Here is an 18,787-nt window from a genome sequence, read left to right on the forward strand (position 1 = left end):
ATCTCAATACTTTGTTATATACCCTTTGTTGGCAATGACAGAGGTCAAACGTTTTCTGTAAGTCTTCACAAGGATTTCACACACTGTTGCTGGTATTTTGGCCCATTCCTCCACGCATATCTCCTCTAGAGCAGTGATGTTTTGGGGCTGTTGCTGGGCAACACGGACTTTCAACTCCCTCCAAAGATTTTCTATGGGGTTGAGATCTGGAGACTGGCTAGGCCACTCCAGGACCTTGAAATGCTTCTTACGAAGCCACTCCTTCGTTGCCCGGGCGGTGTGTTTGGGATCATCGTCATGCTGAAAGACCCAGCCACGTTTCATCTTCAATACCCTTGCTGATGGAAGGAGGTTTTCACTCAAAATCTCACGATACATGGCCCCATTCATTCTTTCCTTTACACGGATCAGTCGTCCTGGTCCCTTTGCAGAAAAACAGCCCCAAAGTATGATGTTTCCACCCCCATGCTTCACAGGAGGTGTTATTTGGTGTTATATTTGGTGTCATATGGTGTTATTTGGATGCAACTCAGCATTCTTTGTCCTCCAAACACGACGAGTTGACTTTTTACCAAAAATATCTATTTTGGTTTTATCTGACCATATGACATTCTCCCAATCTTCTTCTGGATCATCCAAATGCTCTCTAGCGAACTTCAGATGGGCCTGGACATGTACTGGCTTAAGCAGGGGGACACGTCTGGCACTGCAGGATTTGAGTCCCTGGCGGCGTAGTGTGTTACTGATGGTAGGCTTATTTTTTCCCCCTCATTTTGTCTGTCATAGTTGAAGTGTACCTATGATGAAAATTACAGGCCTCTCTCATCTTTTTAAGTGGGAGAACTTGCACAATTGGTGACTGACTAAATACTTTTTTGCCCCACTGTATCTTCCTGTATGTTTTTAACTATAAAACATAGAAACGTGCCATTTTCACATATGTTGATGTTGAGGTGGTGCTGGAGATTATAAATATGAAGTAGAACCATTTTGAAAGTTAACTTTAAAGGGAAATTTCACCCTGGTTCTGCCACAACATGAAGTCACTATATTAGCAACGTTACGTCCAAACCACAAGTTAGAACGGGTGCATTTTAATTTCACTGGTAGAATCGGGAAGTTTTGACTTCCAGTGTATTCGTCTGTTCATAGTGAACCACAAAGTCCAACAAATGCAGATACCACCCTGCTAGGTAGATGGGGCGGGCCTACGAACTTGCATAATTGTTTACTTTGAATGACCAACAGACATTAATCTCAGAACTTCTCTAGGCAATGTGTGTCATCATACCCGTGTGGTGTTGGGTGTCTGGCTGTGCTAATTACAAACAAGCTAAAAAAAATGAGCGATCTTCCGCTGTTTTACCTAGCAGAGATTTACCCCGATGCTGCCAGAGGCTTGCAGCTATCAAGAATGATGCATACAGTGACCAAAGATTATCGGAAATAATCCATTTCGATGACAGCTAAGAAGTGATGCGATACCATCGTTTTTTCCCTTCACCACAAAACAGAAGATTCTCAATTAGAGGTTAACTAACGTTAGCTAGCATGCTAGCCTAGCTGGACTAGGTAAATTAGCTAGCTAACATTACAGGCCTGTATTGAACTCTGAAAGCCATCAGCTAAATCATATAGCTAACTTTTGGATAGACACTGTCAATCAGTACCATGGTAGTCACTGCTACACTGGTAACTTCAGCAGAGTGAACATGTTTGTTTGTTCGTTCTTTGACTAAAGTTAACTAAGGTTAGCAAATAAGTGTAGCTCAATCTGGTAGCCATCTATTCCACCCTTGTCTGGAAAACATTCCATTACTAAAAATAGAGTTGTCGATATAGCTAACTCACTCTGTTTGTGTGTTGGTAGGTAGCAATGATGAAGAGGAACTGCTAGCAGACTGCTTGACTGCGAAGACAACAGCGCAACATTTAGGCACTAGTGGGGAACAAATAGCAGTTCTGATAAGTTAAAACCCTAGTCTCATCTTGACATATAAATCCTTGTTTGATCATGTGCTAAATGTGCTTGCAGCTGAGGCAACCACTGGGGTGAATAAGCTTGGTTTGAGCTTTTTCTAGTCATCCGTTTGAGTTTTACTCTGTTAGGTTCTGAACAAACAGTTGGCGTTGATGGCAGGATTCACCACGATTTAGAGTCCGAATCAGTGGAGCAAGGGCCGGCTCCAAAAACAAGGTAGGCACAGTTCCGACACCTGTTACCACTCATTCTGTTGTAGGCTGAATACAAATGATAGGATACAGACCTAGAAAGCCTGAGCTTATTCAGAAGTCCCATTGTGTTACAACCAGTCGTAGATTTATGGTACAGGGTAAGTCCCAGAAGATAAGCCCGAGCAGGGTGATCCCTGCGGAGGGTAAGTCCTAGGAGGTAAATCCCGAGTGGGGTTGGATCTCTGCTAGAACCGTAGGGGGGAGGGGTGAAAGCCCCTCCCCCCTAAATTGTCATGCTTGTGTACTAGCACGGTAACTTGAAGAGAAGTAGCCCATGTAGAAGGACAAAGGAAGGACGTGCATACGGTGTAGAATAGGAGATATCCGAGGATATCTGTGTTTAAAGATGAAACATTGTCAGTGAGTGGGAATGTGGATGGGCAATAGAAGGTTTATGCCCTATTGGGACAGGGGACCGTGACAAATTATGTGGAAATAGGAAGAGAACTGTGAGTAATTCTCATAACGTGTGTTGTCAACAACAGTGATATTTGAAGCGTGACACTGGTATAAGACATTAGGTCTCCCGTATTCTCCAGTAGTAAATTGGCAGATGCTTCAGTATGGTTTTTATTGATAGAAGGTATCAGGTCCCGTGACCAAATTATTAGGCACCTGTACCTTAACTACTCTCCGGGAAGTAGGTATCACTACCTGAAAAAAAGTTACAATTGGCGTGTATTAGAGGTGTGGGTGAGGAAATCTAAACACCTTGGACACCGTCGGGAGGAGCTGAATAATAACTATTGAAATCAAATCAAATTGTATTTGTCACATGCGCCGGATACAACAGACCTTACAGTGAAATACTTACTTACAAGCCCTTAACCAACAATGCAGTTTTAAGAAGAATACACAAAAAAAAGTTTGAAATAAAAATAACAAATAATTAAAGAGCAGCAGTAAAATAACAATAGCGAGGATATATACAAGGGGTACCGGTAGAGAGTCAATCTGCGGGGGCACCGGTAATATGTACAGGTAGGTGGAGTTATTAAAGTGACTATGCATAGATAATAACATAGAGTAGCAGCAGTGTAGAAGAGGGTGGTTGGGGAGGCAATGAATATAGTCCGGGTTGCCATTTGATTAGATGTCCAGGAGTCTTATGGCTTGGGGTTAGGAGCTGTTTAGAAGCCTCTTGGACCTAGACTTGGCGCTCCGGTACCGCTTGCCGTGCAGTAGCAGAGAGAAGCAGAGAGGGTCTTTTCACAATCCCCAAGTCCAGAACAGACTATGGGAGGCGCACAGTACTACATAGAGTCATGACTACATGGAACTCTATTCAACATCAGGTAACTGGTGCAAGCAGTAGAATCAGATTTTAAAAAAGAAACATCTTAAGGAGCAGCGAGGACTGTGAAGAGACACACACACGGATTCGAACCAGGGTGTCTGTAGTGCCTTGATGTACTGTTTTATCTTTTGTTTCATTTGTTTCATTTGTAATGTAAGTTTGTTTGCACCCCAGGAAGATTAGCTGCTGCGTTGACAGCAGCTAATGGGGATCCCTAATAAATACAAATACAAATGAGTTTGTGAGTTTTACTTTACTTACCTCTTTCTCTCATTTTCCTATTACTTTACACTACAGACCATTCAGGTCCTTGATCCTCATCTTCCCGATCCATTTCATCACAACTATTGGACATATTGATCGGATTCCAGCACAGCTGTTGCTTCTCCAACCAGCGCCGCTCCATATCCTCCATCCTCACTTCTCACCGCCATCCCCGTGGGACCAGTCTACAAGAGGTGCATCCCTGAGCGCCTTTCGACTTCGCTGCCTACCTGTCTGAGCTGATGTTCATATGGCAAGGTTAAATCACGAACCGGAGCGGTTAGCTAAAGAGAGGGCTCAGATACGGTAGTAGACCTGCAAGCTTGCCTTCTCCAACTACAAGACATTCCAGGTGTTCCCTTTTTGGGTAGGAATAAGATAGATGTAGTGTAGTCATAATTCAATCAAGTAATGAATACATCTTATTTAGGTAGAAAGCTACTACAGCATGATTATACTCACTGGCTCTGTCATTGACTATAGAGAATATAATACCCAGAATTCTTGGAACCATTGCCCATATTTTATCATCAACAGGTAATGACCTGAGTGAGTCCTCATATCCTCCTGCAATATGCTGTGAAAGTGACTGGATCAGGGCTCTACAACCCTGTTCCTGTAGGTTTTCGCTTCAACCCTAATCTAAAAATCAAATCAAATGTTATTTGTCACATGCACCGAAAACAGGTGTAGATCTTACAGGGAAATGCTTACTTACAAGCCCTTAACCAACAATGCAGTTTTAAGAAAAATACCCCCCAAAAATGTAACAAATAAAAGTGACAAATAATTAAAGGGCAGTAACAAATGTGGTTGAGGTTAATGAGGTTAGTTACAACTATGGTTGGATCAAAAACGTACAGGAGGGTAGATCTTCAGGAACAGGGTTGGAGAGCACTCGACTAGATGTTGCTGGAAGTGGTGTTGGGCGCGTTTGTCTGCCCAGGCCTTGCTGACACATGCCAGATCATACAAGGCCTGGATAGGTATTTTACATATCAGCCAACCACATCATGGCATGTTCCTCTGCCCAGGCATTGCTAATGCCTGCCAGATCATACAACGCCTGGATAGGTATTTTACGTATTAGCTAAACACATCATATGTTATTCAAATCTGTTAGTCAATGACAAAGTCGATGACATGGCACGCAACCATTGGTTGATGTGTGCAACGTCTGAGCAGGGGAACGCATCCCACATGTTATAGCAATCTGGCACCCAACTGCACAGTCAATGATGAGGCACACAACCATTGGCTGATACATGCAACACCTGAGCAGGGGAAATCGTCCCATATGTTATCTTCTTAGGGATAGGGGGCATTATTCGGAAGTTTGGATGAATGAGGTGTCCAAAGTAAACTGCCTGGTACTCAGGCCCAGAAGCTAGGATATGCATATATTTGGTAGTATTGGATAGAGAACACTAAGATTTCCAAAACTGTTAAAATAATGTCTGTGAGTATAACAGAACTGATATAGCAGGCGAAAACCCGAGGAGAATCCACCCTGAATTTCTTTAGTGGCGGTGACACCATTTAAAATGCCTGTCTATGGGGAAATCAATTCCCAGGGTGTCAACAGTCTTTAGAAAGAGTTTCAGGTTTGTTTTTAGAAAAATGAGCTAGAATTTGTAGTTTTTCTAAGTGGCTCCCATTTTGGCTGTAGTGTTGTGGCGCGCGTCGGTGAGGGTGCGCACTTTGTTATTTATCTCCGGTAATGAACATACTATTCTCTGTCTTAAATTTTATCGTTTATTTACATATTAGGGTACCCAAGGATTGATTAGAAACGTTGTTTGACTTGAAAAAGACAAAGTTTATTGGTAACTTTTGGGATTCATTTGTATGTATTTTGAACCAGGGAAACCGGTGGATTGCTGAGTCAAGCGCTCCAACTAAACTGACTTTTTGGGGGATATAAAGAAGGACTTTATCGAACAAAATGACCATTTGTGATGTAGCTGGGACCCTTTGGATTGCAAACAGAGGGAGATCTTCAAAGGTAAGTGATTTATTTTATAGTTATTTCTGACTTTCGTGATGCCTCTGCTTGGTTGGAAAATGTTTCATGCTTGGGTGGGGCGCTGTCCTCAGATAATCGCCTGGTGTGCTTTCGCCGTAAAGCCTTTTTGAAATCTGGCAAAGCGGCTGTATTTCCCCCAAGTCAGCTGAACTTGTGGATACCATTTTTATGTCTCTGCGTCCAGTTTGAAGTTAGGAGGTAGTTTCACAAGCCAATGCTAACAGCTGTTACCGTAGAGCTCCTTTCATAGAAGTCCAGTCATTGTGCTAACGCTAGTTATCAATTTCCTTTAAACTTCACACAAGGGAAGTAGATAAAGGGCTTCATTGACAAAATCCAGAAGTATCTATGCGGATCTATGCTATGCGGATGACACACAGCTGTACATTTCAATGAAACATGGTGAAGCCCCAAAATTGCCCTCGCTAGAAGCATGTGTTTCAGACATAAGGAAGTGGATGGCTGCAAACTTTCTACTATTAAACTCGGACAAAACAGAGATGCTTGTTCTAGGTCCCAAGAAACAAAGAGATCTTCTGTTGAATCTGACAATTAATCTTAATGGTTGTACAGTCGTCTCAAATAAAACTGTGAAGGACCTCGGCGTTACTCTGGACCCTGATCTCTCTTTTGAAGAACATATCAAGACCATTTCGAGGACAGCTTTTTTCCATCTACGTAACATTGCAAAAATCTGAAACTTTCTGTCCAAAAATGATGCAGAAAAATTCATCCATGCTTTTGTCACTTCTAGGTTAGACTACTGCAATGCTCTATTTTCCGGCTACCCGGATAAAGCACTAAATAAACTTCAGTTAGTGCTAAATACGGCTGCTAGAATCCTGACTAGAACCAAAAAATTTGATCATATTACTCCAGTGCTAGCCTCTCTACACTGGCTTCCTGTCAAAGCAAGGGCTGATTTCAAGGTTTTACTGCTAACCTACAAAGCATTACATGGGCTTGCTCCTACCTATCTCTCTGATTTGGTCCTGCCGTACATACCTACACGTACGCTACGGTCACAAGACGCAGGCCTCCTAATTGTCCCTAGAATTTCTAAGCAAACAGCTGGAGGCAGGGCTTTCTCCTATAGAGCTCAATTTTTATGGAACGGTCTGCCTACCCATGTCAGAGACGCAAACTCGGTCTCAACCTTTAAGTCTTTACTGAAGACTCATCTCTTCAGTGGGTCATATGATTGAGTGTAGTCTGGCCCAGGAGTGGGAAGGTGAACGGAAAGGCTCTGGAGCAACGAACCGCCCTTGCTGTCTCTGCCTGGCCGGTTCCCCTCTTTCCACTGGGATTCTCTGCCTCTAACCCTATTACAGGGGCTGAGTCACTGGCTTGCTGGGGCTCTCTCATGCCGTCCCTGGAGGGGGTGCGTCACCTGAGTGGGTTGATTCACTGTTGTGGTCATCCTGTCTGGGTTGGCGCCCCCCCCCTTGGGTTGTGCCGTGGCGGAGATCTTTGTGGGCTATACTCAGCCTTGTCTCAGGATGGTAAGTTGGTGGTTGAAGATATCCCTCTAGTGGTGTGGGGGCTGTGCTTTGGCAAAGTGGGTGGGGTTATATCCTTCCTGTTTGGCCCTGTCCGGGGGTGTCCTCGGATGGGGCCACAGTGTCTCCTGACCCCTCCTGTCTCAGCCTCCAGTATTTATGCTGCAGTAGTTTATGTGTCGGGGGGCTGGGATCAGTTTGTTATATCTGGAGTACTTCTCCTGTCCTATTCGGTGTCCTGTGTGAATCTAAGTGTGCGTTCTCTAATTCTCTCCTTCTCTCTTTCTTTCTCTCTCTCAGAGGACCTGAGCCCTAGGACCATGCCCCAGGACTACCTGACATGATGACTCCTTGCTGTCCCCAGTCCACCTGGCCATGCTGCTGCTCCAGTTTCAACTTCCACCTGACTGTGCTGCTGCTCTAGTTTCAACTGTTCTGCCTTATTATTATTCGACCATGCTGGTCATTTATGAACATTTGAACATCTTGGCCATGTTCTGTTATAATCTCCACCCGGCACAGCCAGAAGAGGACTGGCCACCCCACATAGCCTGGTTCCTCTCTAGGTTTCTTCCTAGGTATTGGCCTTTCTAGGGAGTTTTTCCTAGCCACCGTGCTTCTACACCTGCATTGCTTGCTGTTTGGGGTTTTAGGCTGGGTTTCTGTACAGCACTTTGAGATATCAGCTGATGTACGAAGGGCTATATAAATACATTTGATTTGATTTGATTTATCTCTGTAAATTAAGATGCAGAGTCAAAAATACATTATTCAAACATCAATCACCCATAATTCTCTCCTTGAACAATGTTTTGTTATTTGTTATTAAAGTAATATATGAATAAAATGGGTTCCATTGAAGTGAATGACAATGTAATTTGCATTAAGAATTATGAATAAGAGACTAACATGTGTGTTACCCCACTCTATAATATTATAAAGTAAACTCAAACGTGTACATGTATGTAAGCCTAAATGTAGTCAGACAAAAGTACAGATTAGACAGATTAGCTTTATTTATATACAACCATATAACCATTATATATGTAAACAACATAAGCTCTATACAAAATAGCTGGTTTCATTAAAAAAATAAGGGAAAAAACAAACATTTTGGAGATATGGCTTGCATAAACAACCATTTTTTCAAAAGATATCCTATGCACTGTTTCAATTGTACATTCTATTGAAGCGGCAATATGCTAAAGGTGCCCACAGAAGGTGTTTCGATGTGACAAAGTACTCTAGAGTAATCAGAAGTTGCAGGTCCTACCTGAAATATCACTATTTATCAAGTCTTGTAACAACTGTGGGGCCACTTTTGCCCCCCACTACATCCACGTGAGCACGGAAATATGTCCTACAAGGTTTTACAGTAGTGGAAATATTATTCAGTTATTCTCAAATACTAAATTCAGAAATACAACATTTGTTCCAACAAAACAAAAATCACATTGCCTTACCTTACCTGATCCTCAACACAACAGCAACTTTTCCAGAAGCGTTTATTTCACAAGGGATCAAACTCACTAGTGGTCCACATTTTCTTGTCACACACTTCGCATTCACAGTTTTAGTCCGATGTCAAAATACATATTGTGATGACAACAGAGATACTTATGTAATATGTTCCCAGTCCAAATATCAAGATTGCACTGAGTTTGGGTGTGGAATATTTGTACATTTCATTGAGTAGAGCAATGTCAGTGACAGGGTGTCAGAAATACATTAAATAGGTCACTCAATGGTCTTATAACGAGTGAACCATCTTCAATCTCCTCAATGTGTTTTTATTGCCTGATTTGTCTTGTAATCCCACTTAGAGAGAGAGAGAGAGGAAAAAAATATATATATATATCTAGCTATTGTGGTCTATATGTGGTCTTTTATGGTGTCAGAGTCTCAGTCCCCCCTGAATCTTGTGGAAATATTCACTTAAATGGAGTGGAATCCAGGGAGCTCTGAATGATGTGGATTTCTGCCAGGGAAAAGTAGGCTGGTCAGATATATAAATCCTCATTGCCGTGGAGAAATGTGACTTCCTGTGAGTTTTTTAATGAGAGCAGAGATAATTAAATGTTGGTGTGAATGTTGACAAGAGAAAGTGAATTATTCCCATAGATGAGGAGGGTCTTGTTGCTGACAGAGTTAGGCTACGTGTTGCTGCCAGTTCCCTTCAGGTTTAAAACTCATTGTGTGCTCGCACTCTCAAAGCAAATACTTAAGTTGTTTCCTCTCGAATATCAGGCTCTTTGGTGTGATTGCACCTCATTCTGTGTGTTGGTTTTGACCAACTCTTCTCCTGGAGACATTTGCCATAAGATTATTGCAATACCTCTGAACAGCACCCTTATTCCTTTCCCTTCATGCTAAGTCACATTTGCTAAGGTCAACCAAGTCTAGTCAAGGCTTTTCTCTTTCAAGTGCCTGATTCCCAAAAGATACGGTCTGAAAAAACGAGTTCAATCAATCTTATATATTTTTTTCTCCCCAATTGGTAGTTACAGTCTTGTCCCATCGCTGCAACTCCGTATGGAGAAGGTCGAGAGCCATGCGTCCTCCGAAACACAATCCCGCCAAGCTGCACTGCTTCTTGACATACTGCTCCCTTAACCCGGAAGCCAGCCACACCAATGTGTCGGAGGAAACACAGTACAGCTGGTGACCGAGGTCAGCATGCATACGGACAGCCCAGCCCACAGGGAGTCGCTGGAGCATGATGGGATGTGGACATCCCAAACCCTCCCCTAACCCGGACGATGTGGGGCCAATTGTGCACCGCCACATGGGTCTCCTGGTCACAGCCAGCTGCGACACAGCCCGGGATCGAACCCGGACCTGTAGTGATGCCTCTAGCACTGCGATGCAGTACCTTAGACTGCTGCGCCGCTCGGGAGGCCCGAGTTTAATCAATCTTATCCCATCAATATTCAACATATTCAACACAGTTAAAGTTTTGTGACTGCGGTGTTTGGAAAAGCAGCCAAATTAAAGCAGGGCAGATCAGAGAGAGCAGATGGGGCTGTCTGCAGCCAGTGGAAACCATTACACTGAGGACAAAGCAAAGGAACACCAAATCTGTATAAACAGAACCAGCATCACTAGTACAATTAGACTGGTATTCCCAGCGGTGAATAACAATCACATCAAATAGAGCAGGGTTTCCCAAACTCGGTCCTGGGCCCCCCTTGGGTGCACATTTTGGTTTTTGTCCTAGCACTACACATCTGATTTCAAATCATCAAAGCTTGATGAGGAGTTGCTTATTTGAATCAGCTGTGTGGTCCTAAGGCAAAAACCAAAACGGGACCGAATTTGAGAAACCCTGAAATAGAACACACAAATATGGCCCATATACATTCGTCACTGACTTGATGAACTGTCCAATGCTCCCACTATATAAAGTGATTCCGGAAGATATAAAACTGCTTTGGTTCAAAATACAGATTCTCTTAGCAAATACTTAAACCAAGTGCTAGGAGCAAACACAGCTATCGACAATCTGAGAGACGAGAGATGGTGCTTGTTAGCGATAACAGGTAGTATACCCTGGAGCAGGCTGATGTGAAGAGAACACATGAGGATCTGATTCCCAATTCCCCACCATAGAAATGAATGAAGGCATGATGAAAGCTTTTCAGATTCAATCGAATTCACTCTGGCAGGAAAGGAGGCGGAATGCATCACACCAGCCACTCAAACATGGCGTCGACAGTATGTCGAGGAGAAGCAGGTGGGCCAGACAACAACATTGAGAGGAGTGCCTACCAGGGCTGTGGTGGTTTTGACATACAGTACTGATGAGGATGGTGGGATGGGCCTTTGTTGTGACAGGCAGAGGCTACCAAGGTTTTGACACCAGCCACAAATGGTTACACTCCTCCAGTCAGTAGACTCGCAGCGCTCCCGAGGCTGAGGCATGCATGCCCTCTCCTCACTACACTGCACAGTGTCAGCCGAACCACCCGTCTCTCCATGACACACTCTCGCTCTGTGGCTCGGTGTTCCACATTACAGACCTGCCTACAGAGCTGAGCTGACAGACCCACACAATATTGTACTCTTTCTTGTTAAAACCCTCCCCCTTGGTTTCTCCAAATACATTTCATAGCCATTTTGCATTGCTTGGTTTTCAGGGGGGAATAGGTAATAGGATTAGAATGCGACCATGTTTGAGTTGTAAATAGGCTCGTTCAAATTGCTCTTTATATCTGTCAGGTTTGTGTACGCAAGATAAAAGCAGAAAGGTGAGCGTTGCAGTGAAAGGTTAAAGGGAACATACAGTGTACACTGTACTGATACACTTTGGTTCTTTGAAATGCATTGTTGTTCACTCACTGGCTGACGGAATACTAGAAATAAATGATCTAAGGAAGAGAAGCGAAATTATACCTTCCCATCTCCCACACTGTGACACTGTCAGAGAGTGGGATTAAAAAATTACATTAAAACTCAAATCCCTTTTGTTGCATGTCGCCATATGAGAAGAGAAGAATGCCAGCCAGCAGTGTAATCCACAGTACGTGAAGGCCTCCTTCTGGTCTGACATGATCCAGATGCCCTCTGCCCCAAAAACCACTGTCACCATGGCAGCCGTGGAAACTGTCCTAGTTCCCATCAGGTTCCATTACTTCTTACTTGGACTTTACTGTTGAAGGTTGAAGGCTGTGCTGTCTGCACACCTCAAAATCCACAACCCCAGCAACTGACGTTCAAAGATGAGGGATACATCAACAAAATACGTGTGAGACAATGAAAGAGGCCACGTTTCAGATAAATACACAGTTCTAGTGTGGATGGAGGTGCCCCCCCCCCATTAACCCTCCTGCAACGTCAGTGGTCCCTCAGTTGAGAAATTCTGCGGACAGGCTCCGCGTGCAGCGGGCCGAGCGGAACTTGAGCTCATGGTAGCACTGCACAAAGCTGTGGTAGATGAAGGTGATGGGCAGTGCCAGGAGCACGATTCCGCTCACCACGCACAGGCCACCCAGCACTCGCCCAGGCACGGTGATGGGGTACATGTCTCCATAGCCCACAGTGGTCATGGAGATAATAACCCACCAGCAGGCGGCAGGGATGCTGGCGTAGTCCTCGTTGGGCGACTCCAAGTCCAGGCCATGCTCCAGCAGCTGGGCTAGAGCACTGAATATGGCCATGGGCACGCAGATGAACAGCAGCAGCATCACCATCTCCCGGTAGCAGCGCCTCAGTGTCAGCCCTAGAGTCTGCAGGCCCAGGAAGTGACGGGCCAGCTTGATCACCCAGAAGATGCGCATCATGCGCAGGACACGCAGGGTGACACCCGCACGCTGCAGCTGCGAGTTCTCGCCTGTCAGCATCGTCATGGAGATGGAGATGTAGTAGGGCGTGATGGCTAGTAGGTCGATGATGTTGAGGGGCCGTTTGACAAACTCACACTTGTCCCGCGACACGATGAAGCGCACGATGCACTCGGCGGTGAACCAGCTGATACACACAGCCTCGATGATCCTGTGGGAGGGAGAACCAGGCAGAGTTAACGCAAGAAGGAGAGAAGGGGATTCCACTACAGGTCTACACACTATATCTACAAGCAATGGGCTAAAGACATTACAGACTTAAGAGAAAAAGTAGCTATGGCTATCGAGGCAGCAGAAACTTTTTGGTTCAAAGTAGAACCCATTTTGGTTCCAGTTAGAACATTTTCACTGAATGGCTCCTTAAAGGGTTTATTGGGTGTTGGGGTCTATTCATTGGGTGAAAAGGTTTTGGAACCAAAAAAGGGTTATCCTACAGGGACAGATGGAAAACCCTTTATGAACCCTTTTTTTCTTAGAATGTAGGAGCAGTGGGAGAGTGACGTTCTATTGAAGAATGGAGCTGTCAATCCCTTATACAACACTTTTACTGTATCGATAGTGGGTCGTGATTGACCAGCGACTCATAGCAGGCTTCTGTCTCACCACATTGATAACTCATAAAGCTTCACTCTCAAACAGCTGGTAGGCTATATTATTGGAGCCTTATTAGGACTTATGGACACTATATGCAATATAGACACTTTCACAACGTAATCCTGTTGTAATTTAATTACAGAACATGCAGAAGATATTCTGCCTTTTAAGATCAGGTTGTAATTTACAGTATTATAGTTTTTTCTACATGCAATGATTTAATAACTTCACCATGCTCTTAAGAGATATTCAATGTCTGCTTTTTTTTTACCCATCTACCAATAGGTGCCCTTCTTTGCGAGGCATTGGAAAACCTTTCTAGTCTTTGTGGTTGAATCTGTGTTTGAAGTTCACTGCTCGACTGAGGGACCTTACAATTATCTGTATGTGTGGGGTACAGCAATGAGGTAGTCATTCAAAAATCATGTTAAACACTATTATTGCATGTAACTGACTTGTTAAGCTCATTTGTACTCCTGAACTTATTTAGTCTCGCCACAACAAAAGAGTTGAATACTTATTGATTCAAGACATTTCAGATGTTCATTTAGTATTCATTTGTAAAATGTTCCAAAAACATAATTTCACATTGACATCATGGGGTATTGTGTGTAGGCCAGTGACACAAAGTCTCAATTTAATTTATTTTAAATTCAGGCTGTAACACAACAAAATGAGGACAAAGTCAAGGGGTAACTGTAACAGCAACAAATGACAAATGAAACTGCCATGCACGTTTTCGACATTCATCTGATTCCGAGACCATTCCTGGGCCTTGAGGGCTTTGAGGGGACTTTAAGGAATACGGACAGATGTATTTGCAGCTCCAGGGAAAGAGGATGGTTGAAGCATACTGATCAGGGATTTTGGAGGCTTCTTTTCCCTCAATTCTACCATGAATTAAAGGCAAGTTAGACCTGGTTGAGACTGAGCCCTGAGCATGCATATTAAGTTTAGAGAGGGGGAGGACAGGCTGACACAAAGGTTCCGTGTAAAGGTAGGGCTGTAACGAGGGATTTGCGGTCAGCCATTCAAAAGACAGTTACAGTGTAGTCTATCAAAAAATATGCTGTTCTCAAATGCTGATATGAATGAATTCGGATATCTCATACAATATGACATGTCGTTTATGATGACCTTTCTCAATGAAATGCAATATTGATTCATTTGTTATTCATATTTCTCCAGCTATAAATTATACACTGAATAATCTCACATAATTGTTTTGTGGTGATGTTGAGGGGTCACTGTCGCTATCATCAATTAGTCATTTTTTCCCAACCTGCTATACATAAAGCAGTCTTGCCTTGGGTCAATGATATGCTGACAAATATTGTCACGACTTCCACCGAAGGTGGCTCCTCTCCCTGTTCAGGCGGCGCTCGGCGCTCGTCGTCGCCGGTCTACTAGCTGCCACCGATCCTTTTTCCTTTTCTTTTGGTTATGTCTGTTTTGTGATTCACCTGGTTTCATTTTGGTTAATTAGGGGGGGTATTTATCTCGACATTTCCTCTGGGTTTTTGTACGGGATTGTTTTCGTTTGACTGTCAGTTAGTTTCGGGTTGCGTTTTCTTTAGTTCATTTTTAACAGGAGGTTTTTCCCTGGACTGTGTCTGAGTGGGGTTTTGTGGCTACTGTTGTAGTCCGGTGTCCTGTTATTTTGAGCTGGTTAAATAAAACGCCATTTTCCTTCGGAACCTGTTTCTCCTGCGCCTGACTCCACACCCACATCTCCTTGGCGAGATCTGACAAATATTTAATTTTGACCAAATATAAACTTTTGTAATTTGCATTCAGGTGAGGGCTTGGCGCAAGAGCTCAGCACGTCCAAAGTGGTTTGAGTAGAATGGAAGTCCCATTTACTGTGTTACCTTGTGATGTCATGCTCACTTTAATACATCATTTGCCCATTTCAAAGGGAAGTAAATCAGGTACAACCATAACCTCCCACCATTTACTTAGAACAACACCTACCTGCATTACCTACAATTGTACTCACGCACACGCACACACACACACACACACACACACACACACACACACACACACACACACACACACACACAGATATTGTTGGGTGCCTTTCAGGTACCAATACCTTGAGAGCGGTCCGCGTGGCAGTCATGGATACAAGACAGACACACAGGTTAAAGAGCAGAGTGACAGCAGACAAGAAAGGGATGACAAACAGCTCTGTAGACACATGGACAGAAGTATTGGCTGACACAGTCATATGTATTGATAAATGGCTCAATTTGATTGATGTATGTTCTAATCTCCTTCAAAACATCAAAATTCTTTTAAAAAAGGAGACATGAGACCGACAGTGTATTACACAGAAAAACAGTAATACATTGTTATGATCATCTGTCTCCTCGATGGTCTCCTATGACAATACTAGGCCTACTCTCCCAGAAATCAGCACCTTGGACAGGTAGTGTTCAAAATGGACAGGTTCTGAATATTGTAGTAGGCTACCACTAAAGTTCGCACCTTGGCCAGGTACTGTAGGTCTAGTGTAGAATCTCTCAAAGAAAACAGCACCTTGGCCAGGTACTGTAGGTCTAGTGTAGAATGCCACAAAGAAAACAGCACCTTGGACTGGTACTGTCGGATGCCACTAAAATCAGCACCTATGACAGTTAGCGATACATACTGTACGCGCATATCCAAAAAGGGAGCATAAAACAGTAACAACTCATGATACATTTCCTGCCTTAATCTAACTGTATTACTGTAAACATGTATTGTCTGTTACAAGAGAGGCAACGCTCCTACTTGTGAAGTCCTTCAGCCTCTTTTGCGTTAAAGACTATGACGTGTTAGTGCTGAAAGATAAAATGCAGAACAATTGAGAACTCAGAGACAAAAACGACAATAGTGCAAGGGACAGTGGTGCTTATGGCAATGGACATTTAGTTTAACAGTGTGTAATATGTCATATTTTAATGACAATTGGCCGACATAGAAAATGTAGACTTTGAAGACATGAAATGTGTTGTTCACTTGGTAAGATCAGAACAGAAGCTACCTTGACATTTAACTTTGTTAAACACTCAGCGCCTCCTCTGTCCCCTTCCCCACCGGGACAGCTCTAGTCAGGACTGGTGTAGTAGGTCTATTACACCCCTTAGATTTCGAGGTTGTATCATATGCATAATACAACAATACAAACTTCTAAATTAGCATGAGTTCTAACACAGAAATGCAGAGCCGGCTCTAGCCTTTTGGGGGCCCTAAGCAAGATTTGGTTGTGAGGCCCCCCTTAATGGCCCCCCTCTTGATGGCGGAGAGAAAAATAATAATTTCCTGCAAAGCTACAGATTTTGCCATGGGTCGTAGAGAAAATGTTGCCATTTTAAAGCACAATTCCTGCAATTCTACCCATTTTGACATGGTGTGTATTTATTGTTATTATTTGTTAAAGCACATTTTCTGCAATTCTACTCATTTTGCCATGACTTATACCATATCAATGATATCTAAGGGAGAATGATTTTAAAAAATCAGTGAGGGCCCCTGTTCTCAGCGGTTTTCCAATCTGGTCAGGGCCACTGGGAATGTATTCAGCCATGATTAGATAACTGGCTAAACTAATTTACCAATCTAGCAATTGTTAGCTGACATGGATAATTGAGTGACTGTCAGTGACTTATAAAACAATGAAAAAAAACTGCTGACGCATGACCAAATTTCGAAGTTACACCTTGTGTATTCAACTATTCTAACTGTCAACAGTAAGTTGAGACCCCAACTGAGTTTTTTGGGGGTTCGGCGGCCCCTGACCGCTAAGCGACGGCGTATGTCGCTTATGCCTGGAGCCGGTCCTGCAAATGTGTATGGGTAAAATGTACTTCACAGCAGCATAAATAACACGTTGTACATCTCTCGAGGTCCTTTACTGAGAAGAAGGGCATAGAAGCATGTACGACATTGCAGACAATCAAATAACGGGGAAATATACAAAATATATAAAAAGATAGGACATATATACCCGGATGGATGCTCTAAAGAGTCTGGATTGTACCTGTGCTCCACCACACTGTTGTTCTCAGCGGTTTTCCAATCTGGCAAAGTACTTGCACAAAGCATCACCATGGACACTATAACAAATATAACGGACACTGAAGCTAAGATTTGTGCTGCGACTGATGAAGTCGGTTCATCAAAAGTCCTTCTCATTCTCTCCAGCCACTTTGAATCCTCTCTCTCTGTGACCACTCGAGTCACCAAATTCTCCCCCCTCATTTCTTTCTCGAGTTGATCTTCCTCTTCCGAGAAATGAATGTATGAGTCGGACATCCTATCATCCAGTCTTCGTTGGCAGCAAAACTCCAAGTGTGAGCTCTCCAGCCCCCAGTAAATCATCTCGTTGTAGAATGACAGCTCGCACATCTGCGGGACGAATCGTAGCTTCCCGTACTTCACGTACAGCATGATGAAACAAAAAGCCTCCGAGTGCCTATCAAAGAAAAACTCGTTCCGTTCCCGATCATAGTCATCACATACTTCCAGTACTTCTTTCTCCGAGGCGCATTTGTGCAAACGGCTCACTCTACTCAGAGGGAAATCTTTTATCACCTCCTTAGAGAACGCATATTTTGTGCCACCCACATTAAGGATACAGATGCTCTTCCCAAACTTCATCTTTCAGCTGTTGACAGGTGTTTGTAGAGTACTGAAAAAGGCACCCTGCTCGTTTTATACAGCGCCAAAAGGCACCAGTTTCTTATAAAACCATCCTGCTTTATTCCTCTCTAAATCCAATATTGGAGTCAATACGTCCCTATTGCGTTTGGCCGTTATTACAAGCTTTTTCGTCATTTTCCTTGTTCTGAGAGAGAAATATCTGGACGACTGGAGTTGTGTCGTGAGGACTATGCAACAGAGCGCGCTACTCTATCCTTGCGCGACATCGTACTGGTGTTCTGAGCGCCTGTTGTTCCGCTCTACTCAGTGTCCAAACTAGTCCTCCGGGTGCATATCCCAGTAGTGATGTCACACAAGTGCACACGCGCGCGCGATATATTGCAAACGATCGCGTTTTACAATCAATGGGAGCCACCCTCTACACAAGCAGGATATATTTTTATTTTACATTTTATGAGTTGATCGATAGTATTCCGTTTACACTGTAAAATTATTAGTAATATAGGCCTAATCACAGTAGTCCATGAGCCCATATGTGCTTTTTTGACAAAAGTACTTCTCATTAAATTGGCATATGGTAACTTAAGTATTTAATCAATATGCAGCACCACGTTTATTACAATGTTTCGGGTAATTCATCTTCTGAGGGCCACATAAAAAAATCTGTGGTCAGGGATGATTGCTCTCCTCTTCAGAAACCTGAGATACACTATGTGGACACCCTTTCAAATTAGTGGATTTGGCTATTTCAGCCACACTGGTTGCTGACGTGTATAAATTCGAGCACACAGCCATGCCCTCCATAGGTCAGTAGAATGGCAGTACTGAAGAGCTTAGTGACTTTCAACGTGGCAACGTCATAGGAGGCCACCTTTCCAACAAG

At 43.4% G+C, this 18,787-nt stretch overlaps 1 protein-coding gene across 1 annotated transcript; it reads right to left on the reverse strand.

The window, feature by feature from the left end:
• Positions 1-8,319: 8,319 nt before the first annotated feature.
• LOC109899079 (potassium voltage-gated channel subfamily G member 3) lies at positions 8,320-18,001 on the reverse strand. Its single transcript, XM_020494129.2, has 2 exons — positions 17,249-18,001; positions 8,320-12,811 (listed from the first exon to the last, which is right to left on the reverse strand). Exons 1-2 carry the CDS (start codon positions 17,899-17,901, stop codon positions 12,166-12,168), a joined length of 1,299 nt encoding a protein of 432 aa, XP_020349718.1. The 5' UTR covers positions 17,902-18,001; the 3' UTR covers positions 8,320-12,165.
• Between the last annotated feature and the right edge of the window lie 786 nt (positions 18,002-18,787).

This window comes from Oncorhynchus kisutch, linkage group LG11 (assembly GCF_002021735.2).
Source record: "Oncorhynchus kisutch isolate 150728-3 linkage group LG11, Okis_V2, whole genome shotgun sequence".
NCBI classification, from domain to species: domain Eukaryota; kingdom Metazoa; phylum Chordata; class Actinopteri; order Salmoniformes; family Salmonidae; genus Oncorhynchus; species Oncorhynchus kisutch.